Source organism: Phaenicophaeus curvirostris, chromosome 5 (genome assembly GCF_032191515.1).
Source record: "Phaenicophaeus curvirostris isolate KB17595 chromosome 5, BPBGC_Pcur_1.0, whole genome shotgun sequence".
NCBI lineage: Eukaryota > Metazoa > Chordata > Aves > Cuculiformes > Cuculidae > Phaenicophaeus > Phaenicophaeus curvirostris.
In genome coordinates this window covers 44,546,506-44,567,377 of record NC_091396.1, presented here as the reverse complement: position 1 = coordinate 44,567,377, position 20,872 = coordinate 44,546,506, and the positions used below count along the sequence as shown (strand labels likewise).

Below are 20,872 nucleotides of genomic sequence, written 5' to 3'. Positions count from 1 at the left end.
TTTATATTGGGTTCAACACACAAACTGCATTAGTAGAGGTCTTTAGAAGGCAGCTAGTTGTATCATTAGGCCAAATGGCACACCTGGATGCAGTGCACAGTTGCATACCCATTGTGCAGAGCAGGCTTGCAAAGGGCTGCCATGCTGGACAAAGCAGCCTTGTTCCCCAATAGGGAGGCTGCCAGCCCTCTGCTGGCACCTACAGCTTTCTGCATCCCAGGAGCCACTAAGCAGGACCCAGTGGGCAGCTTATAAGTGCAGTGGATTCGTTTATTACTGTAGGTTAAGTACACAATTATTTTGATACCCTAAACCCTTATGAATCTTTCCTGTTACATTCCTTGTGTGAAGATCTGGAGACACATACAGTGATGGACAACTATACTTATAACAGTGCAGCATGCAAGCTCTGCAGCATTCCAAATTTTGCAAAACTTACCTTCCTCTACACAAAATATGATGGCTTAGTTGCGTAATCTAAAATCTCATCTAGAGAAGACTGCAGACTTGGAACCACCAAAGCTGTGCAGGGGATAACTTTGAGCCTCAAACCTATCAAAGCATAAAACCTTTCAAAAGCTTAACTCAAGGAACGGAAATAAAGTTTTGCTCCCCTTCAGCACATCTCATCTGTAGCTCTTGGAGAACTTCACTAGGGATGCATCACCTACATCTGTTTTACATGGGAAACAGGGGCACGAAGAGTTATGGTGATTTGCCTGTGGCTCTGCCAGGAGTAGGGCTGTTGTTCCTGACTGCCAGTCCACACCTTCCAACCTCGGCTGCAAGGGCTTGCCCAACAGTAGCTCCAATTACCACCTCTTTGCAGATCTAATCTCCCTATTCAAAGCCTGGCTTTAACACAGCAATGGCTTTAATTTAACCTTGTCTAGTTCAATTGTGATGTTTCTATGGATGAATCAAATAGGTCTGAACTACAAAGAGTACACATGTTTGTATGGATGAATCAGATAGGTCTGAACTACAAAGAGTACACATGTTTGTATGGATGAATCAGATAGGTCTGAACTACAAAGAGTACACAGGAGGGCACAGCTGAAGTGCTGACATTCATAGCTGCCTTATTGCAGCAAGAAAATAGTGTAAAAGTGAGTGGAGTGTATGGCACGAAAGAGCACTTGTGCCTATGGTACCTCAGATGTGCCCATTGTTGGTTAGTGCATAACAAAGGGCAGTTGCGCTACCCCTGCGTAGCCTTCAGCGAGCAGGTATCAACTTGCTCTTCCCCAAACTCTGATCTGGCTAGATGAGAACCAGCTCTAACAGTGTAATTGTGGTTAGCCTGCTGCTCTAGTTGAGCATCTAAGCCTAGGCCTCAACCTTTGCTTGCAAAAAGCTGTGGAGATGTAGATAGTTGTGAGGAAAGCCATGCATAGACTCTGTTTGCTCTGTCATTGGAGCAAACCCATCTGACTCCTCTGCTGTGCACCAAGCATGCATATGGGATGTGAAGATTTTTTCACTCAGCTCAGAATAAAAGAAGTTAAAAAAGAGGCAGCTCGACTCAAAACTCAGACACACTCAGTCTAGATTTACATCTCCAGTCCAGATCAGGGTCACAGATTAACCCCAAATACCAAAAGCTCGAAGTATATAAGCCTTTCTTACTCAGCATCCTCCAGCCTCCATCTCGGTGAGTCATACTAGTTCATGTCAATGACACAAAAAAGGTTTTCATCTCCTAATGCTTGCAGCTGGCATTATTTAATAATTAAAGATGCTGGAAATGTGCACGGCTCACTGCTGAAGTCAGGCACGTTCCTCTTCTTCCTCCCACTCACACTACAGCAAAGAGACAAATCCGGGACAAGTCCTTGGGACCAGAGCACTGTACTATTGGTGTTGTGAGAGGAGAAAAGTTGATTGTGTCTTAGCAAAGAGTACAGAGCTGGTGCAGGAATTGGGAGAAATGTGTACTCTCTCTGCATGGATGTTTCTGAAGCAGGACTCTCAGCAGCTGGTGTCTGCAACCTCAGCTGAAAGAAAAATATCACTATACGTGGTAACCTTAAAGCACTGGTTGTAACTCTGCCCTGGCAAGAAATGAATATACATTCTCTGCTGTTTAGATGGGTAGATCTTCGATTAACCTAAACAATTTTATGCATGTACAAGTTGCTGCACCTCCGCTCAAATCCCCTACAGATCGTTAATCTATAATAAGGTGGCAACAACACGGCAGAAGAACCCAGACAAAGCAACCACAGTGCTGTTTTCTAGGAGAAAGTCTCATCATTTCATGCTGTGCTTTGCTTTTTCTCTTCTTGCCAGCTTTTGATTCATGAAAATACTTTGTCACTTAGCAGTGATTCCTCGTATTCTTTGATCTCTATGTGCTGAAACATTAGCATCCAGACAGCATTCTTTTATGACAAGCCTTGCTTTGGACACTATGATCATTGTGAGAGGCAGAGAGAGGGTCTCTTGTGGACGGCTGCTTTGGGTCAGTATGCAGGAGATTATCCTCTGGCTGATGCAGGATGGCAGTACTAACAGAAGTGACTTCTGAGATGGGATTTGCAAAACGAGTGCATAAATACTTCTGAACCACAGCAAAATGTTCAACAGAACTGCTCAGTCTGTTCTTTGCCAAACTGAAGATACGCCTCTACCTCTTTCCTGACTCCATGGTACTGTGCTTGGGTATTACTCCTTCTTCTGTCCCTCAAGCAAGAAAATTCACATGTGAATCAAGTAGGATGATTGCACCCTCCCTTGCCCTGGCTGGCTCTGTGCCTCCCCACGTTGGCACCTGGCACATTGGGAGCCTGCACCTGAGCTGAGGAAGATGAAGGAATTACCAGGTGTAAAAGAATGCTCTGGACTTCCCATCTTGGGAGATATCTTAAGCTTAAGTCAGCACTGAATGTCACATCTTTATCTTACCATAGAAGCAGCCTTGAAATGCTGATACTGAGTGCTTGTAAAGTGCTGAGTCTCTGCTTTTAGGGGGATAGAAAGGGAGAAAATTACTGCACCCTCCACGTTTTGTGACATGCTGTCCTTCTGCATAGAGTTGTAAGGATGCCTTGATCCATGGGAGGTACTGAAATTCAGTGAAATCAATGAAGGAAAATGGAACTCTCATGCCCCCCATTTCCCATCTCCACCCTCTGATTGTATCAAGAGATGTTTGCCCTACACCTCTGTTTTGTTTACAGAGAAGACACCCACTAGCAAGTAAACCTGGAGGCAACAGTCACGGAGATCTGAGAAGCTACCACAGCAGCTGCCTCCCAGTGCCACCTTCCACCTGCCCTCGCTGCTCTTCCAGCCCCAAACCACTGGGTTTTTGGCTGGCTTTGCATCCACAGCAGAGCGCCCAGGGCAAGGCAGCCGGCCAGAAACCCAAGTGCTTCTACAAAAGCTTCCCTGGGTATCAAAATACTGAAACCCTCTGTTCTCATCTCACTGAAGGTGGTTATAGTTCATCAGGGCTGCGGCCAGGTCTATGTTTATTTAAGCAATTACCTGTTTTTACCCCCCCAAGCCCAGCACTGCCTGCACACAGCCCTGCAAGCCCCACAGAAGGTGGGGGACACCAAGACAAGCTTCCCACACCCTCGTGCAGCAACGCAAACACGCTGGGACCACAGAGCAGAACTGCTCCGAGATCTTTGGCCAAGGGAGACCACAGCCCTGCGTTTCCACCTGGACGTGGACATCCCCCTTCAGGCAGCCTTACCCAACCCTTGTCTTCACACACATTAACCTTGAGCCTCCCTGTTCCTTCCCCAGTCCCCGGCAACAGCCTCTGCCGTAAGGGAGCACAAAGAGAGAGCCAAGAAGGGCCCGAGCGTGGGCAGAGCTCAGCCTTTGCCCAGCAGAGGCCAGCACAAACGCGTTGTTTCTGCAGGCTGTGCTGGCAGGGAAGAGTTGTCCCTGCCTGGCCTTCCTCAGCCTCTCAGCCTCCTGTGAGCCCTCATCTCTCTTGTGCTTCGACAGAGCTTTTCAGTGAGGGCCTGTGCAGTGCAACAGAAAGGCGCTGATGTCCTGCTCGGGTAGGGACAAGCTGCCACAGGCCCAGCCGGTGTCTCTGCTTGTGTGTCCAGAAGCATCCCCTCCCCTTGGAGGAGCAAGGAGCTCCCGGAGGCTGGGCATGGCCAGATAATACAGATGCATAAACAGATAATGCACTTAAGAAATGCCAGATGCCATGGAAATTAATTTCTAAAGGAATTGCAATTCAGGTCAGAGCAGACAATCAAAAGCAATCAGGGATGATTGCCCTGGCCACCACCCTGCTCTTTGCTCTTCATCTGAGCGCAACAACTCGTTTTTTTGACACAGTGAGAGCCACACCTGAGGACAGGGGCTTGGCTACTTATCTCCTCAGGCAGCTTGAATAAGAAGTTTGTGCAGCTCTGGGAAGGGCCTCAGGAAAAGGTGTTTTTCTTAGTGACTGATTGAAAAGTCTGGTGGCTCTGAAAGGGTATGTTGTCCCTTGTTGCTTGCGTGCTAAGGATGGTCTCCCAGGGGAACCATTCTTGATAACAAAGAGACAAAATCGCAAGAAGTAACCGGCAACCGAGAGGTCAAAACCCACTTGAACTATGCAGATTATCTTCAGCATCAGGTTTTTGAGGGCGAGACTGGCAAAACCAATTTGGATTGGAAGATGCATCCCTTAGCACCAACATGCTCCCAGTGTTTGGCCGAACTGGATGAGCACAATGCTGCTTTAAGGCCTCCAGCTCACAGCCAGCCGTGCAGAGGAAGGGTAACTTAACTGACGATGCCCAGACTATTGTTTAGGTTCTGGAGAGGATGTTGTTGCAAACCTGTCTTCCAGTCTCACCAGTTACCACTTATTTTCGTTCTGAGTTGCAGCAATAAGTCTGAGACGTTACCAGTGAGTAGTCTAGCAATTCTATGGGCATTACGCAGAACCCCACCCAGCCTGCTGGATCTCAGACTTCGACAGCTTTGCAAATAAAAATATTGGCTTGGTGTCTGCGTGGGCATAGGTGATACATATATAACAGGATAAGACCTTTCTCCATCTTCAGCTAAAACTAAGCTTAGCGTTTTAGGAGAAAACACAAAGGCTTGCAAGCATGGATAGAAACATCTCATTATTGTACGCAACATTGTGCTTTAAGTCATCCTAAGCTTTGCTGGGGTTCTACTGCATCCTCCAGTGAGGAGCAGGAGCCTGCAGTGCCCTGCACAGCAAACCCCAAGCAAGGTAGCAATAGCTTTTTTTCTCTGATTCCATGTAACCCAGGAAGCACAGGAACATCACGCCCAGAGAAACAGCAAGTGAAAGATTCAGGAGCAAACCTACCAGAAGTTGATGCAGCAGAAGTGGAGCCTGTAAAAACAAGCACCTCCACAGCTGCAGCCAGTTGTCTTACTGAGGTTTTAAGGGCCAAATCCCAGATAAAAGCACTTTGGGAAGGGCCTTTGTAGCCTGGGTGGCTCAAAGCATTGCCTGCGTGGGGAATTAGTAGCTCTGGTTGTTGCACCAATGGATGGAGTGAAGCCTACTGGTGTGAGATCTAGTGGGCTGGTGTAAGACACACTGAAATTGCTCCTGCTGCTTTTTTGTGTGAACACGGTTAGAATCTTTTTGCTGCCTGTAGATGTATTCTGCGTGCCCTGTATGCAGAAACCCAGCTGCCTGACTGGAATACCACCATCCTCCCCTAAGTGTGAGCATCCCCCTCAGGGCAGGGGGCAGAGCTGCGAAGATGAACCTCAGTGCTGCCTTTGTAGGGCTGCGTCACCCAGGCCAATGTGTTGACACCAGTCATCCCTGTCTATGGTGCTTCCCATGCTGGCCCAGAAGCAGGAGGCAGGAGGTTCACAAGCTTCTTAACAGGCTGTGGCAGGAGAAATCATGGTGCTACCTGCAACTCTCCTGAGGACAGCTTGCCGAGGCATGGCAGTGTTTGGTTATCATCCTGCTAGTGCGAATCAGAGAGAGCAAATGGGCACAGTACAGCACGTTACAGACTGTGCCCAAACATTCTCGAGGGCTATGATAGGTCAAAACCCATCTGGAAATATGACTGCTTCTTTGTGCCTGAAAGAAGGGTATGTAAAAATCAGGTTCATTTAGTTGAAAACCTATGTCAGCAACACTGCTTTTGGTACCCTGTGCTGGAAAAAAAAAAATAAATACAGCAAATGCTCCTTGGAGGTGGCAGCAGCCCTGTGCCAGCATTAGCAACAGGATCTGCACAGGCAAGTGGGCTTCAGCCCTCTGTATAGAGTTGAAATGATAAGTGGACTGCTGGCTGGTGGTGCAGAGACCACCTGGATGTACCAGCTTGTGTTTCGATTAGGTCAGACCCAGTAGAACTAATCTACTCTTCACTGACCTTACAGGTTTCATCTGCTTTAATATCGGAGACAGTGCAGCAGCCTTTTGTGGAGCTGACTGATGAGAAAGAGTAGTAGGTTGCAGCTACGTGCCTTACAGCAAGGTGGCCTTGGAGCAAGGGGCTTGCTAGGTCCTGCTTCCATTGTGTATTCCAGCACAACAACAACACTCCCCTCCATGCTGCAAACTTCTTCCCAGCTGTGCTGCTGGTCAAGCTGAAGGCTCCACCAGCCCACCAAGACCCACTTGTGAGGTGACACCACACATGCAAAGGGAGCAGGTGGAGTTCTACCCATTGGCAGCAGGGAGCTGATGGGACCAGCAGGGAGGAGACCTGTGATGCTACGTGGCTCGTCAGACTCATTAGACAGGTCCAGCCCTGCAGCAAGGAGGGACCCATCTTCCCCAGGGGCCCCATCACCCCACAAATCATTGGCCCCTAACCTGTCCAACCCCTACACAACCCCCCTTCTAAATGTGGGGCTCCAGCTGCTGGCCCTGGATTAGACACCAGCACACACAGTGCTGTTCCCTGGACTCCAAGTTCTCCCCTTCTGCTGCCTGCATCCTCACTGTGTCATGACAGGCCTTAGATGTGTCTATCTTGGAAACAAAGAGTTAAGCATTTTCAATCTTTATTTTACAAAAATAAACCAGTTTTGCCCTGGTACTCAGTGGCTCCCAACCTTCTGCTCTGCCCCTGCTCCCATTCATCTCCCTGAAGCTCTGGCTGTTGTGCACTGCAGCCTGCCATTCCCACTGGGGCTGCTGGTGTCACGCGCTCTTGTGAGCCTTCCCAGGAAAGCACGGGGAAAGGTGGTCGGTGCCCTTTTGCGAACACCTCCTCTTCCCAGGGTCCAAGCTGGAAGCCGCCTGAAGATGCCTCCTGGTAGCTCTGCCATTTCTGCACAGGGAGGAATTCTTAGGCAAGTCACTCAGAGTATACACGTACACTTTGAGAAGGGGTGTCCATTCATCCTTCTGTTTCTCTCCCTTGAATGGAAAAGCAAACCCCACAAAGTTGCTTCTTGCCGTCAGTAGAGCCAGAAGGCTGCCATCCTGCTGGCTGGCTCAGTGCTGGAAGCGTGGGGAGCTGATATGGGGCTGGTGGAAGGAGTGTGTGGCATAAAGCACTTCTGGAGGTGGCGGAGGAGGTGTCAGGATGGAGCAGAGCGGTTCGTGGGAGCTCAGCATTGTGGCGAAGTGCTTCATCTCCTCCGTCAGCTGCTTGATCTCCCGGCGCAGGGCAGCATTCTGCCTCTCCAGATCTTCACTCTCCTGAGGACACAAAACCACAGGGGCTTCCTCAGCACAGGAGCCGCAGGGGCGAGCTGGGGACATGCAGGTCATGGTCCTGCACCACTCTGCCCCATAGAATTTCCAGAATTCTAAATTTCCGGTAAATTCGGCACAGAGCTGCCCCTGGGCAAACCCACCTCCTCCTGCCGGCCGGGCCAAGCACGAGTGCGGGTGTGATGCTGGTGGCCCCAGCCACGCTCCCCAGCCTTGGTTTACGAGAAGTGACTGTGGCGAGCTCCCGCCCAGGCTTTCTCACTCCCTCTCACGCACGCTGCCCGTCCGCTTCCCGGGCCAGCAAGCCGGGGGGAGGGTGTACTGAATAACCGCCGTCTTTAACCAGAAAACCACCTGCCACAGGAAACCTGTCATTGCCCTGGAAAGAAAAGACTCACTGCTTCCTGATAGCAGCCGGGGAAACCAGTGGCACGGTTGGGAGGAGGAGGAGGCGCTTGAGTCAGAAGAAAAGAGAAACTGAGGTCTCAGAAAAACTGAATTAATACTGTTATTAATGAGAATAACAACAAAGGGGTTAATAATGATGCTCAGCCTCATCTTAACAATTTTGAGAGCATTGCAGCCTCTGCTACATCTGCTGCTACCGAAACGCAGCCATCTCCAGGCTGGAGCATCCCAGGAACCGACCAAGAATGAAGCCAGCAGCCTGGGCAGGACTTGAGGAGGGAGGATGCGGCAACAGGCTCTGCAAACTCATCCAAGGCAGCTAAGTGGGACCCAGTGCACTTAGGCCCTGGAAAGTTACACCACCACACTGCAAACCAAACCTGTAGCCCCTCTATCCGCCTCTCTACTGCTACACTAACTTCTGATGGTGCCCACTCTCTGTGCGCAGGTACTGGTTGAAACACACCCAGCAGTTACAAGCAGCTGCCACAGCAACTTGCACAGCAAATGAGCATCTCTCAGATGTGACTAAATGCTATGGAAATCTTGTCTGATGTCAAACTCAAGAGCTAATGGGAATCACCCACGGGCCCAGGAGCCCCAGCCTCCTAGTGACTCATTTTCCTCAAAACACAAGCTACAAAGCCCTGGGGCAGATGGAGCTCCTGGCTTCTTTCATACTGCCAGAGCTCAACCTAAGCCACACTCTTTTGGTCAGAACCACATCAGAGAAGCTAAGTCCCCAATGCAGAGTCAGCCAAAGGCAAAGAGCACTCAAGGAGCAACACCATTAGCAGCAAGGGATCACTGTCCACCAGGAACTGGAAAAACTGGCAAAAAAATCGGCACCCACTCTCTATTTGCCTTCCTGAATTTCTCCAGCTGCCTGCCAGGATCCTTTCTGTCTGAGCCAAACTGGGCTTAGCCACCTTGCTCCTGTCCCCTCAAGAAGGCAAGAAGTCTGTGCTATCAATGCTAGATGAGCAGTGGCAATCTTGTTCTCAGGTGGCTTGTCATCTGCTCTAAGAAGTGTAGCCCAGCTCTTCTTGGTGCACAGCTAGGTAGGGTTTTCCTGGGGGAGAATCGGAGCCCATATCCACTTCTAGGATTACCTTGGAGAGTGCAGCAACCCCAAGGAAAGAGTGTTTCCTCACTCCTCTCAGGCACAGTCACCCAGAGTCATCACTGCTGATAGATGTAATGTGATCAGCCTAGAGCCATGTTAACTCTAGAAAGATCATCAGCTACTAAGAGGGGAGTGAAATCTGTTTTGTAACCAGCTCCAACCATGGACTGAAGGCACTATGTAAGGAGGAAGGTTCAAGACAGGCTTCTCAAGAATACTTTGCAAAAATGGGGTACTGTACAGTGCCCAGATGCAGAAAGGGGTACAAGTGTAACCATGGAGACTTCAAAAAATACTAGGAAATTATTAATATTTATTTGTCTACAATGAGTAGCGTCTCAGGGAAGAGACCAGAGGAGATGGTCCATTCAGCATTACATTGCACCATCATCCATGCCAAGGAACAGAAAGTTCTACCATCTCAGAAACGCATCCTTATATGCTGATGCACCGCTGTGTAAGTGATGGCATGAAGCACAAACCCAGGAAAAGCCAGCCCAGGTGAGCCTGTGCTCTCAAAAAGCTTCTAACTGAGCCAGTCAGAAGAGGCTGGGAGAGGAAATTGGTAATGTCAGACTGAGAGATAAAGTTGGATTCAAAACTAGCTGCAACACTAAATGCTCTGGTGGCAGTTGTCCTGGGCTGTGTGCTCTCACTGTGAGCACTAACTCCTACATCCTGCCCTGGCCTCACTTTTTCTGTCCTACCTCAACTGAGCACCTCCAGCCCCAGTCCCCAGGGGAAAACTACGTCGACCCCTGTGTGAGCCCTCAGTGCCTGGGACAGGGAAGGGTGGGAGTGCTCACCAAGTGCAGAGTGTCTGCTTTCTGGGTCTGCCTCAGGCGGCTCTTCTGGGCAGCAATGCGATTCTTCTCCCTCCTTTGGACTTTCCTCATGTCATCAGAAGAGTCCTAGGGAAACAAGGCATGGAAATGACTTGGGCATCCCCTCCATTGCCCTGCGTCTGCAAGGCAGTAGGTGGAAAGGGGGCACAGCAGATAACATCATTGAAGCGCAGGACATGGGGTGGATACACACACCCTCAGCACCAGGATAAAGCCATACCCCAAGGATGTGAGATTCTTGATGCTTTGGGCATCCCCATTACCAGGGAAGGCAATTCTGATACCCTTGGGCATCCCAGCACTGCTGGGAGATGACCACTTTCCCTTCACCAAGACACAGGCCTGAGATAAGGCTTGAGGGACCAGAGTAAGGGCCTCTCTTTGGAACAGAGACAATCTTAATTTCTTGCTCAGAAAACTGTTGCCTTCCCATCTCTCTGTGGAGATATGGTACTGCAGACATTCCAGCTCCTCAGATAGATCATCTTTCCAGAGATTCAGCTTGTGTTTTCCTCCTTTCACGCCTGTAGGTCCCACCCTGTCTCCATCACCCTTCTCCTGCAGGCTTTATTAATTGCAGACCCTTACAGTGCAATGTGGCCCCTGCCTTGTTTAACTAGACAGACTCAGAGCTTTTTCTGTTTGTTTTGGTTTGGGTTGGGTTTTTTTTTGTCCCATATCTCATTTGCTCTGGCTCTCTGACCTCCGTGCTTTCTCTTTTCTGGAGTCCCTTGGTAGCAATGCCTGCAATGCTGACTGCAACACTCCCAAGCCTCTTTGGCAGGGGAGAGCACAGCCTCCAAGCTCCAGGTCACAAGCTTCATGCAGCAGCCATTCTCTGTTAAGATCTAGTCCTGCTGCTGCCTTCTGACAGTTGAAACTGTCACACAGACTCTTTCATCTTCTATTTTCATATTGCACTGCCTCTTTTGTGGACTCTAACATTCACACCACTGCTTCTCCGCAGGACTACAAAACTCAGCCACAACAGTTATCTTCCCAGCCCATCGGTCTGTCCACATCCTCTCCCCCTTTCACCCCACCCAAGATCTTTTCTTTTCTTTGAACTGAACCGTTTTATCCTTGCTTTCAATACCCTAAAAATGTCTCAGATATGGCAGCTCCCACTTCCTGCACCAAGTCCAGTCCCTATCCTTTGGCAACCCCTGTGCTTTATGCCCTTCTCTACTAGGATGCCTCATCATCCCTGAGTGCAAGACCAAAATAATCTGTCTTGATCATCATCAATATTTCTGAGCAAAGTCTCAGGTACTTGCTGTTGTTGCCAGCCCTAGAGAAATGGCAAATGACGGATGTAACAAAGCTTATACAGAAAAGGCAGTGGAAATATGTTGGACTATTGTCAGTATTGCCAGCAAAAGACCTACCATTAAGGCAATCCAGGCAACAGAGCAAAATCTCTCTGAGACAAAAAAACCTCTGAGGCTGTCCAGAAAACAAAGCAGACCCGAAGTGGCAGGGTCTTCTGGGTCCTGAGTGCTGTCCAGGCAGGCAGGCTGCTCCTGAGCTGTCCCGGTCCATGGGAACAAGGTGGATGCTCAGGCCACTCACCAGAGCATCAGCTCTCACACTGAAGCTTCCTGCCTGCTGCTTGCCCCGTGTGTATTGCAGGGCTCACAGTGCCCAGGGATCCTGGCCCCCCAGTAGCCCCTGACATAGCCCCAGGTAACTAGGCCTGTTTTCCTCACCCAGATCCAGCTCTGTGTCTGGGGCTACTGATGGAGCTCTTGGTTCAGCCCCTTATTCCTCTCCCCACAGCCGTTCCTAGAAAGCCCCACCATACTGTGCCGTGAAAACACCAGTAGTGTGTGCCAACCTTCCTCCTGCCCAACTACTGGCCACCCCAAAGGACTCTCCAGTCACAGAGAGCTGGGAAAGGATCCCCGCTTTACCTGCTTACTGGGAGGGGGAGACTGGCTGAAGCTGCTGGAGTCACTGCTGTCGGAGCTGTGGGGCATGGCTCCCGTCTCTGGCTCCCACGGCCGCTTCAGCTTCCTTCGCGTTCTTGGTGTGTCTACCTTCCGTCTCTCTTCCCTTCCCTCTCCCCTGCTCTCCTCTGTACCCTCTGAGATGGCCCTTGACTTCCTAGCTCTTGCCTGTCCTACAGGCACTGTGTCCTCCTGCCTCGTGCTCTGCCACTTTCTCTGCCTCTCCTCTCAGAGCCTCTGCACCTTCCCTTTAGGTCTCGGCCTCTGTGGTTTCTCAGAACCTCAGGGATGTAAGCTGAAAGTCACATGGCCGGAAACTTTAAGGCAAAGAAGAAAAGTTACAGAAGAAAAAAAAAGAAAAAAAAAAAGAAGAAAAAAAAATCACATCTGGGAAAAATGAGCTTCAAAATAGCCAGAAAAACCCCCGAAAAACACCTTCAGACGGTTGAAAAGCAGCGAGATGGGTTTTCTCTGAGATAAACAGCAGAGATGGAAAAGAAGAAAAGCCCCAGCTCCGTCTGTGAAACCTGGACCCTCAGAGGAGAGTAGTGCGGAGGAGGCTCTGCCGGGAGCCCCAGAAATTCCAGGGGCACCGTGTACTGTGCCAACCCTGTGCAGGCAGGAGGTTGGTCCAGCCCCAGGCAGCCTCCACCACCCCAGCCCAGCTGCGGAAATTCCAGGCAGCCACCCACTTCCCTATAACCCACCTACCCCTCCCACTGCCCCCAACACCTTTAACATGGTACCTGGGGAGGGTTCAGGTACTCTCAGCAGATCCCATGTAAACACTGTTTGTGCAGATGGTTCACATGCGTATGATGAAGCATCAGTCCCATCTAAGAAAAAAGACTTGGGGTTGTAGAACATTTGGACTGGTTTTTAGTAGGACAGTTGTTTTCTATAAGGCAAAGCCCTTCAGCGCTTGAAAACCTTAGTACCTCACCCCCTGGCCCATAAAGAGAATATCAACCCTGGCACACAAACTGAAGTGCTTTAAATGTTATGGTCTGTGGACCCAGAAGCTAAACCTGAGACCTAATTTTCACTCCATGCTATGGTATGAGCTTGGCTGTGCTGCAGGGGATGTGAGACAGCTACATAAGGGTCCTGACTCCCTGTCTGTTCCCCTCTCACCCCTTCTCGACACAGATGGCAGTAGGAGATGTGGGACAGGAGTACGAGGAGACAAGAGCATTATGACACTTTGGAGGTTGTTTCCTTGCTATTCTCCCTCTGCCAGAAGCCCAACTTGGGCAATGGCCCGTGTAGATGGCAGCAAAGGCAAACTGCTTTGCATCCCATTTTCTTCTCTCCTGGTCTGTACTGTGCGGAACTACTTCCATCCTTACGACGAGTCTCAGTAGACTGAAGATGTGCAAGCAGGTCCTGGGACAGCAGTGCTTCAGGAGTGTCCTCAGGGTACCCCATGCTAGCAGCTCTGGGGGTGACAATGCAGGAACAGGGAGTGCCAAAGCAGGAGTAGTTTGGTTTCTAATCTGTTTATGTCACCATAGCCAGCGGGATGAACTGGAGCCACGTGGCAACAGGCTCTCTATCCACAAACAGGAGCACCCATCTTCAGAGTGGCTAAGTTTTCATGTGTGCCGTGAGGAGCAGATACTGAAACAGGAATTAAGCCATCCACAGTAACCCACTTCTGCGGAAAGCAGCAACTCCCGTTTCCCACTTACTGGTTTTTGCTATATATTGGTGTTTTGGTTGAGTTTCTCCTGCCCCAAGCAGAAGCAACGAGCAAGTCTCAGCAGAGTGTCAGCAAGGGCACTTGAAATGCAGTTGTCATCAGGGTAAAAGTACTGGTAGGTTTGGGTTTGTAGTCTTACTGAAGCACAGAAGGCACATATGTGGAAAACCACGTGTTTGGAGCACAGTGCAGACTTGAATGGGCATTGCTAGCATTTCTTGCTAGCCCTGCTGCTCCTGAAGCCAGCAAAGGCGTGAACATAGCCAAAAGCAAGAACTGTGTGGGGCTGGCTGTTGGTTGGGCAGCTCTGGGAAATTGCCTGGCTCCAGTAGCAAAACTGCTCCATTTTGGTCCATTTCCCTTTTTAGAAAAGTCCTGTGGCACTGCTGTGCTAGTCTTAGCTGTATAACGTGAACATTTCACAAGCCTGAGTGCATTTTTTCTCCCAGTGTGCTGTAGGGAAATGCTAGGATCCTCCACATTTTCAAACATGTCTGGGAGGATTTGCTTGCTCAGCATAAGCCACCCTGAGGGATCCGTTCTCCTGGCAATGCAGCCCCCCTTTAGCAGGGAGGGCTCCCCTGGTGTAGCTGGCTCTGGGACAGGAGCAGCCAAAGGCAGTGGTGAGACAAGGGGGTTGTGGGGCATTGAGTTCAGGCCTCCCAAGGCACTGGCTAGTAGCATGACCAACAACATTCACTCGCCCACTGCATTGCTACACTTCCTCTGAACTCTGCAACCCTGTGTGGCTCTTCCTTTCCAGGAAGCATGTCACTGGATTCCCACTCTCCCAAGGAAACCCACGCTCCTCTTCCAACATGCAGGTCTCGGAGACTGCCAGGCCTGCTCTGCTCTACAGGCTGCTGTTGCTCAGGGCAGGATGCAGGGAGCTCCTTCCTCAGGGATAAGTATCCTTGTTCCATCCTTGGGCAAATAAGCTGAATTCCTTCCTTTTGTGTCTAGCAAGGCCAGCAACTTGAAGGGATGCGACTGGGAAAGCGGTGGGTGTGTCAGCAGGATGTGGTCCAGGGAAGATACGTGTCCCAGCAGGAGCTGGATGGTCAGTGCAAAACTGGCCAGACGTGGCTATGGCAAAGGTCGTTCTTTGATTCACAGGAAGAAAGTTTTGAGCTGCACTCAGGTTTGCCCAGAGCTGGGATTTTATTAACAGTTGATGGAGAAAACTCAGGAGAGGGCGGTGTTGCAAGAGAGGGTTTGGACACTTGTTCTTGTTGAGCAGAAATAAGAGAGCATCCCTTCTCACTCAAAGAACCTCCTCACCCTCAAGCTGGCTATGATGCTAATGAATTCCTGTCACTTATGAACAATTAATAAGTGTGCTGTAAATGGGATAGTGTGTCCTGGCAGGAAGGTGGGCAGAACCTTCATACTGTTCCCCTGGGCCAGGCAGGACCCATGTTGCCTCCTTGCAGTGCCCCATGCTGTTCCTCCAGAGAGCTGTGATCCCCCAACCCAGATCAGCAGAAACCACCAGTGTGGCTCCACCAATGTCTGCTCACAGCCCTGGGCACCTGCTGCAGGCACAACACGGGGAGCTGATGTCCTGCTGTCTCTCCCAGGATCTCCCTCTCTCTTGCTATCAGGAGGAGGCTCAGGAGCCAGCCTCGTAATCTCTGAAGTTGATTTAGGTGACTAAATTTACACCATTAGTAGCATCCCCTCTCTTTTTCTCTGAGATCTTTTAGGTTTCTTGATCTTAATCGTAGTAGCTGCAAAATCTCTGTCGATGGCACTGGATGAACTCACGAGTGTTAGGTTACTGCGTACCAACAGCTTGACAGAGCAGGGATATTTCCAGAGGTTTTAAGGGGAAGGATAGAGCCATCCAGTTCTGTGTTTGCCTCTTCTGAATAACACCGAGCACTGCTGATGGGAGTCCTGTTCTCTCCAGGAGAGAGTAGTTGCAGGGACTACGGAGGCTTAGAGCGACCACGACTGCCAGAGAAATGGTTTGAAAGCAGCAAGATGCAGTTCAGCAAGAGCACATGCAAATGTAAAGCAAAGTGAAATGTAGGTAGAAGAACTGGGGAATAACCAACTGGGCAGCAAATTGGCAGGGAAAAATCTAGGGGTTGCAAAGCATCAAACTGAAGCTTTGCCAGCAGCACAGAGGCCGGGTCTCAGCCTGCGGTGCCAGGTGCAAGGCAGAGGAGACAACTGGCCCATGCTGCCTCTGCAGGGCCAGGAGCCATTCAGAGTCCCAAGTCCAGAAGTGGAAAATTCCAGAAGAAAACAATACAAAGGATAAATACACAGAAATCTTGTGCTAAGAGAAAGGAGAGAAAATATTGGGTCCATTTAGCCTAGAAAAGAGAAGTCTTGGAGGCGGGAAGTGGGTGGGAGGGAGGAAGGAGCAGTCTTTGATATGTTGTAATGGAAAGGGTGGTCAGCTGTTTCCTGCATAGCCAGTGTAAGGTAAAAAGCATCAGTATCCAACTGCAGCAGGAAAGGTTCAAGTCTGTGGTTCGAAGCAGGATGGGGTTATGAAGACCTTGGGATGGGTAGTTCGGGGAAGTTATTTAAGCCCCTTCATATAAAGTGGCTGGGAAAAAAAAAACCCTCTCTTTGAGTTTGAATCTTGCCTCTGCAGGATGGGTTAGAGTTACATTCCCGGGGTTTAAATAAGGAAAAAATTCGTTTAAAAATTCTAAGGGCTTCTCAGAGCCCAGAGAGCATATGGGGCATTTCTCAGCCTTACATGAAGCCAGTCCCATTGCCTCCAAAGCTCAGAAGGGTCCCTTTGTCCCACCTGTGCAAAAATCTTCCTCAGCACCAGTGGTTGCTAGAATTTCCTTGTAAACCTGCTGCTCCAGCCCTCTCACCTGCTGCAGGCTTGTGGCAGTAACTTCAGAACTGCATCTCTCCTCACCCATCTCACTTATCTTGTTTGCATGGCCATTCAGTGCATAGTGTTATTTAAAAACCCAACCTAGACCAGCTGCCAACTTCAGCCTCCTGTAAACCACCAAAGCTGTTTCTCCTTCACATGTAGCTTTTTATAGAAATAATTTCTTACATTATTTGGACAATTGGAACAATTTGTTTATTGTTCCCCACATGAGTTTGAAGACTTTTGTGTGGGATTTGGTGCTGATAAGAAATAGTAAGTGAACGGTGGTGTTGAACGAAGTCCTTGCTCTCTACCAGACAAGCTTCTGATGTGTCTTGCACTGTTAGCATGTGTTAGTCCTGTCCGCGACTTGGGCAGCTTCTCCAGCTGGATGGCATGTCTCTATCGCCAGGGCTATTTTGTCTCAGTTGAACTGAGTGAGTATGAGAGCAAGGTTGTGGCAGGAGATCTTAAGCATAATCCCACCACATTCATCCTACCTAGCAAAGAGCAAGCACACAAAAGCTTCCAGTCCTTACTGGGCACAACCTGCCAATGTAGAGAAAACAGGTACTGATAAATGGCGAAGGTTGCAAGTGAAAGCACACAAAAGTACAGAAACCCCAGAATTAGCTCCCTTAAGCATGCTGCATTTACACCCTCATGCCATGTAACATACTGTGCTCTACAACTGTGTGATCCTCGAAGATTTCTTCCCTGGGATGTCTATGTTACATTAATCATTTTCCTATGATCGGAGCCTTGTCCAACATCCTGCTTTTCCATTTCTTCACTGACTCTAGCACTTATCACTTCAGCACTGAGTGACTGCTTCAGGACTATTACTGAAGCTGTTTTCTGATTAACCTTTTCATGTGCGGGGGAGGTGGGGAGCGAGGGGGAGGGACGGTGGGAGGGGATGGAGTTATCCCTATTTAACAGTTGCAAAACAAGAGACAGCGATTCATGTTTTAAATACTCGTTCATTTCGGACACACACTCTGGACCATCTGGGATCTAACTTTTCAGTGGTTTTGGCTCTATGTAGCACTTTATTTAACCAAACCGCAGCTCTTGGTGTCTGTAGTTGTAGCTGCAAACTTTTAACACTTCTGTAAATTAGCCCCAGCAAATGAGGAACACGAGGCTGCTCCTGTGAAAGCTCTTGCTTATGTGGCTCACCGACTCACAGAGTAACTTCGAGGCAGGGGCAGGCACAGATCCAGCTCTCCAGGGAAGGACCAAGTGTCTACCTAGGAGACCCTCCTTTCTTTTTGCAGTTCTTTGCTTCGCCAATTAGATAGGAGTTTTCTTGCCCTGCTCTGAGAAGAGGCAGCCTACCTGACCAGCTCATTGTTCGCTCCAGCCAAGGGCCAGCCTGCGTGCTGAAGAGATAGCAATCCAGGGCAAAATGCAGGAGGTGTTCATATGCACAAGACAGCTGAAGCTAGGTTGTCCAGGCAAACTCATTTCTGGCAGTTTCACGCTCTTCAATACTTGGCTTTGGCACTTTTATGGCTTTTTTTTTTTTTTAGAGTGTCATCACTATTGCTTTTTATGTCTATGTTATAAAAGAAGAGAACTATAGAAAGGAAACACCAAATGTGTTAGCTTTCCAGATATGGACATAGAGCTCCAGGTAGCTTGAGTCCATCTGAACGTGCTGGTGGGGGAGAATAAACTCGGCCAGAGCCTCCCAGCTGCAGGGCTGGCAGGAGATTGCCAAGGTCTGACCTCCAACACCTATGAGATTTTTAGTCTCAAGGCACACATAATTAGAGTTCAAACCAATCTATTGAAAGTATGAACCACAGTCTCCTCCTCCTGTCCTGTACATGTGAACTGGTTGGGTAATTAGTTGAGCAACCTCTAATCTGCTCCTGGCAAGGACTTAGCAGCTCATGAGCAAGTACTCAGAAGGCAGAAACAGGCCAGACTACACAGCCACCCTTGATACCCACATGCCTGGGGCGTTGAAAAGGCTCAGCAGCCAGATGCTGTCTCCCCCCACCCCCTCCCCAGTTCACCAGGCTCTCTTTGCTTCCGCTGCCTGGGCTGAGCCCACCCATTAAACTATCCAAGCGCATGGACGGCGTGCGGAGGGTGCAGATGTTGTCTGACGGTTTGACTCATCTCAGTGGCAGTCTCGTTCGGTGATGATGGGGAAGGCCCAAAGAGGAAGGGCAGTGACCCGTTTAACCAGAAGGGCCGATCCACACAGGGGTAAACTTACCGGTGCTGATAAGGGGCCACAGCCCCAGCTTCCTTCATGCTGCTCAGCATGTGTATTTCCAGGCTACACAAAGGCAGGAGGGACGTGTGACTCTTCAGCCCTGCTTCTGTGGCAGGAGGACACAGTTTTGGGACTCTGCTAGTGCTGCAGTGAATCCAACCACAGCAACTAACAAGCAAAAATTGTGCCCCTAGGAGATAACCACAGCCTAACAGGACAATGGCTGTTCAGAGGCATTGGTTGCAGCCGTACCCCATAGTACAGAGGGAAAGGGTGAATGCATTACTTGTCTCTTACATTAATACATGACCCTTGAGTGTATTATTATGTGGCTGCTCCATGACTCCATTCAGGGGAAAATGTTCTTCAGCACCACCCGTCATCAAAAGACTGTTCAAGCCTCCCAAACTGACTACAGCTTATTTAGAATATGTTCTTACAGCCACACTGAGACACCCATGTCAGCAGGAGATGACTATGAACAGCACTCATGCCAGTACTGCACTCCCATCCCAATGGGATCTGCTTCACTTTCGGCTTGGGGGGATGTATACATCGGTTCTCCCTTCCTCTCACCCCAGTTGGTGGGAAGAAGTGTTTCACAAAGCCTTCAGCTCATGCAGTGTGGTTGGAGGAAGTGTTCAGCACAAGTAGCTGCACTTATGGGCACACACATACCTTGAGTTTGCACCCAAGATGTGCGTGGTGCCCATAAAGTGGTGCTGGAGCACAGTGCATTGAAGGCAGCACAAGGGAGGTAGCCTGGAGCAGAGCGGCTGTGAAGGAGAAAGCTGGGAAGCTATGCAGAAGGAACACGTGGCGCCCATGCAAGTAGCACTGATCAGCAGTACCACACCACTGGCAGAGTTAGCAAAACACACATAATTGTCTATAAGCCCCATCGGTTCAGGCAGTGCATTGGCACGTGCTGGCACACCTGTTGGCTGCCACACAGAGCTCTCCTCTTCTGGGAGCTCTCCAGGAGACATCCCGTCCCGGAGCGGGTCACCCGGAAAGGCAGCAGCAGAATGCTTCTGCCCCTTCGCCTTGGCCATCCCGTGGAGCTCCCAGCCAGCTCAGGGATCCTCAACCCGTTTTGAGAGAAATGAGAGGAAGAAGGCTCATGGTCCGCTGCTTGGGCATGAGGGAGGACCTGTTTAGTGCTGGCTCTTTCACAGGGCTTGCAAAACCCAAGTTTCACAGGGGGCTCAGAGCAGCAGAGAAGGGGTAGAAGGGGCAGTTTCAGATGACCACCAATCCTATGCTTTCCACCCTTGCATTTCAGTGCCCCAGCATATGACAGAGATGCTTCTTATCCAGACTCTGGGGGCATGTCTGCTTTTCCTACAGCTTTGGCAGTGGCTGTCAGTGCCAGTGCCCACACACAGCTGACTTGTGTGTTCTCGGTGGCACCTCATCCCTGATGGCGCTTTGGAAGCGGGACAAGCGGGAAGCGCTGCACCGCAAGCTGGGCTACCAGTGCTACTGCGAGGCCCTGGCTTGAAGAGCCCGTCTTCCTCCTGCCATCACTAACAACTGCCAACAATGGCTTCAAAGAGGGGACAGAGAAAAGACAGAAACTCATTCCCACCATTCTTCACCTAAACCCCGAAGCAGATGTCCAAGAACCATGCTACCTCATATCTTTTTCGAGCCAAACTTTCTGACTTGAGTTTTGGGTATCCTTGTTTTTCCTATCAATACCTGATCCCCTGTGAGTCCTCTGAAAGTGTCGGCTGAGAGGGCATCTTGTTCACCTGCACAAACCGGTTTGCTGGCTCTGTGAGAAGTGTGTCAATTTACCAGTTTGAAATGAGTTGTCTTTCCATTTCTTTGAACATCTTCTGAGGGGGTGAGCAGAGTAACAGACTTATCTCTAAGCCAGGCATGGCTCTGCATATCTCTATCACATGGCATTTCACTAGTTTCCACTCTAAACAAGTGGGACTTTTAGTCTCCACACAGGGAAATTTATCTGCAGCCCTAATTTGGGTCAGCACCCATCTTTGGATGTATCTTGTTTTCACAGCAGAACAACCAGAAGCAAGCACAGGACCTCGGGAAAGCTGCCCTACAGCCATCTAAGATGGCATTGTGGTTCTAAAGGATGAATGTA

The 20,872-nt window shown here is 49.7% G+C and overlaps 1 protein-coding gene across 1 annotated transcript; it reads right to left on the bottom strand.

Moving 5' to 3' along the window:
* Positions 1–6,980: 6,980 nt before the first annotated feature.
* Positions 6,981–12,091, bottom strand: BATF (basic leucine zipper ATF-like transcription factor). Its single transcript, XM_069857049.1, has 3 exons — positions 11,935–12,091; positions 9,983–10,087; positions 6,981–7,627 (listed from the first exon to the last, which is right to left on the bottom strand). The coding sequence occupies exons 1-3, from the start codon at positions 11,998–12,000 to the stop codon at positions 7,421–7,423; spliced, it is 378 nt and encodes a 125-aa protein (XP_069713150.1). The 5' UTR covers positions 12,001–12,091; the 3' UTR covers positions 6,981–7,420.
* Positions 12,092–20,872: the final 8,781 nt, after the last annotated feature.

What these genes read in the sequence shown, in the direction of transcription:
- BATF (XM_069857049.1), bottom strand. Translation starts at nt 12,000, where the DNA reads ATGCCCCACAGCTCCGACAGCAGTGACTCCAGCAGCTTCAGCCAGTCT. An exon ending in CTCCCCCTCCCAGTAAGCAG is followed by an intron (nt 10,088 to 11,934) that starts GTAAAGCGGGGA and finishes TTGTTTCCCTAG; the next exon opens with GACTCTTCTGATGACATGAG. An exon ending in AAGCAGACACTCTGCACTTG is followed by an intron (nt 7,628 to 9,982) that starts GTGAGCACTCCC and finishes TTGTGTCCTCAG; the next exon opens with GAGAGTGAAGATCTGGAGAG.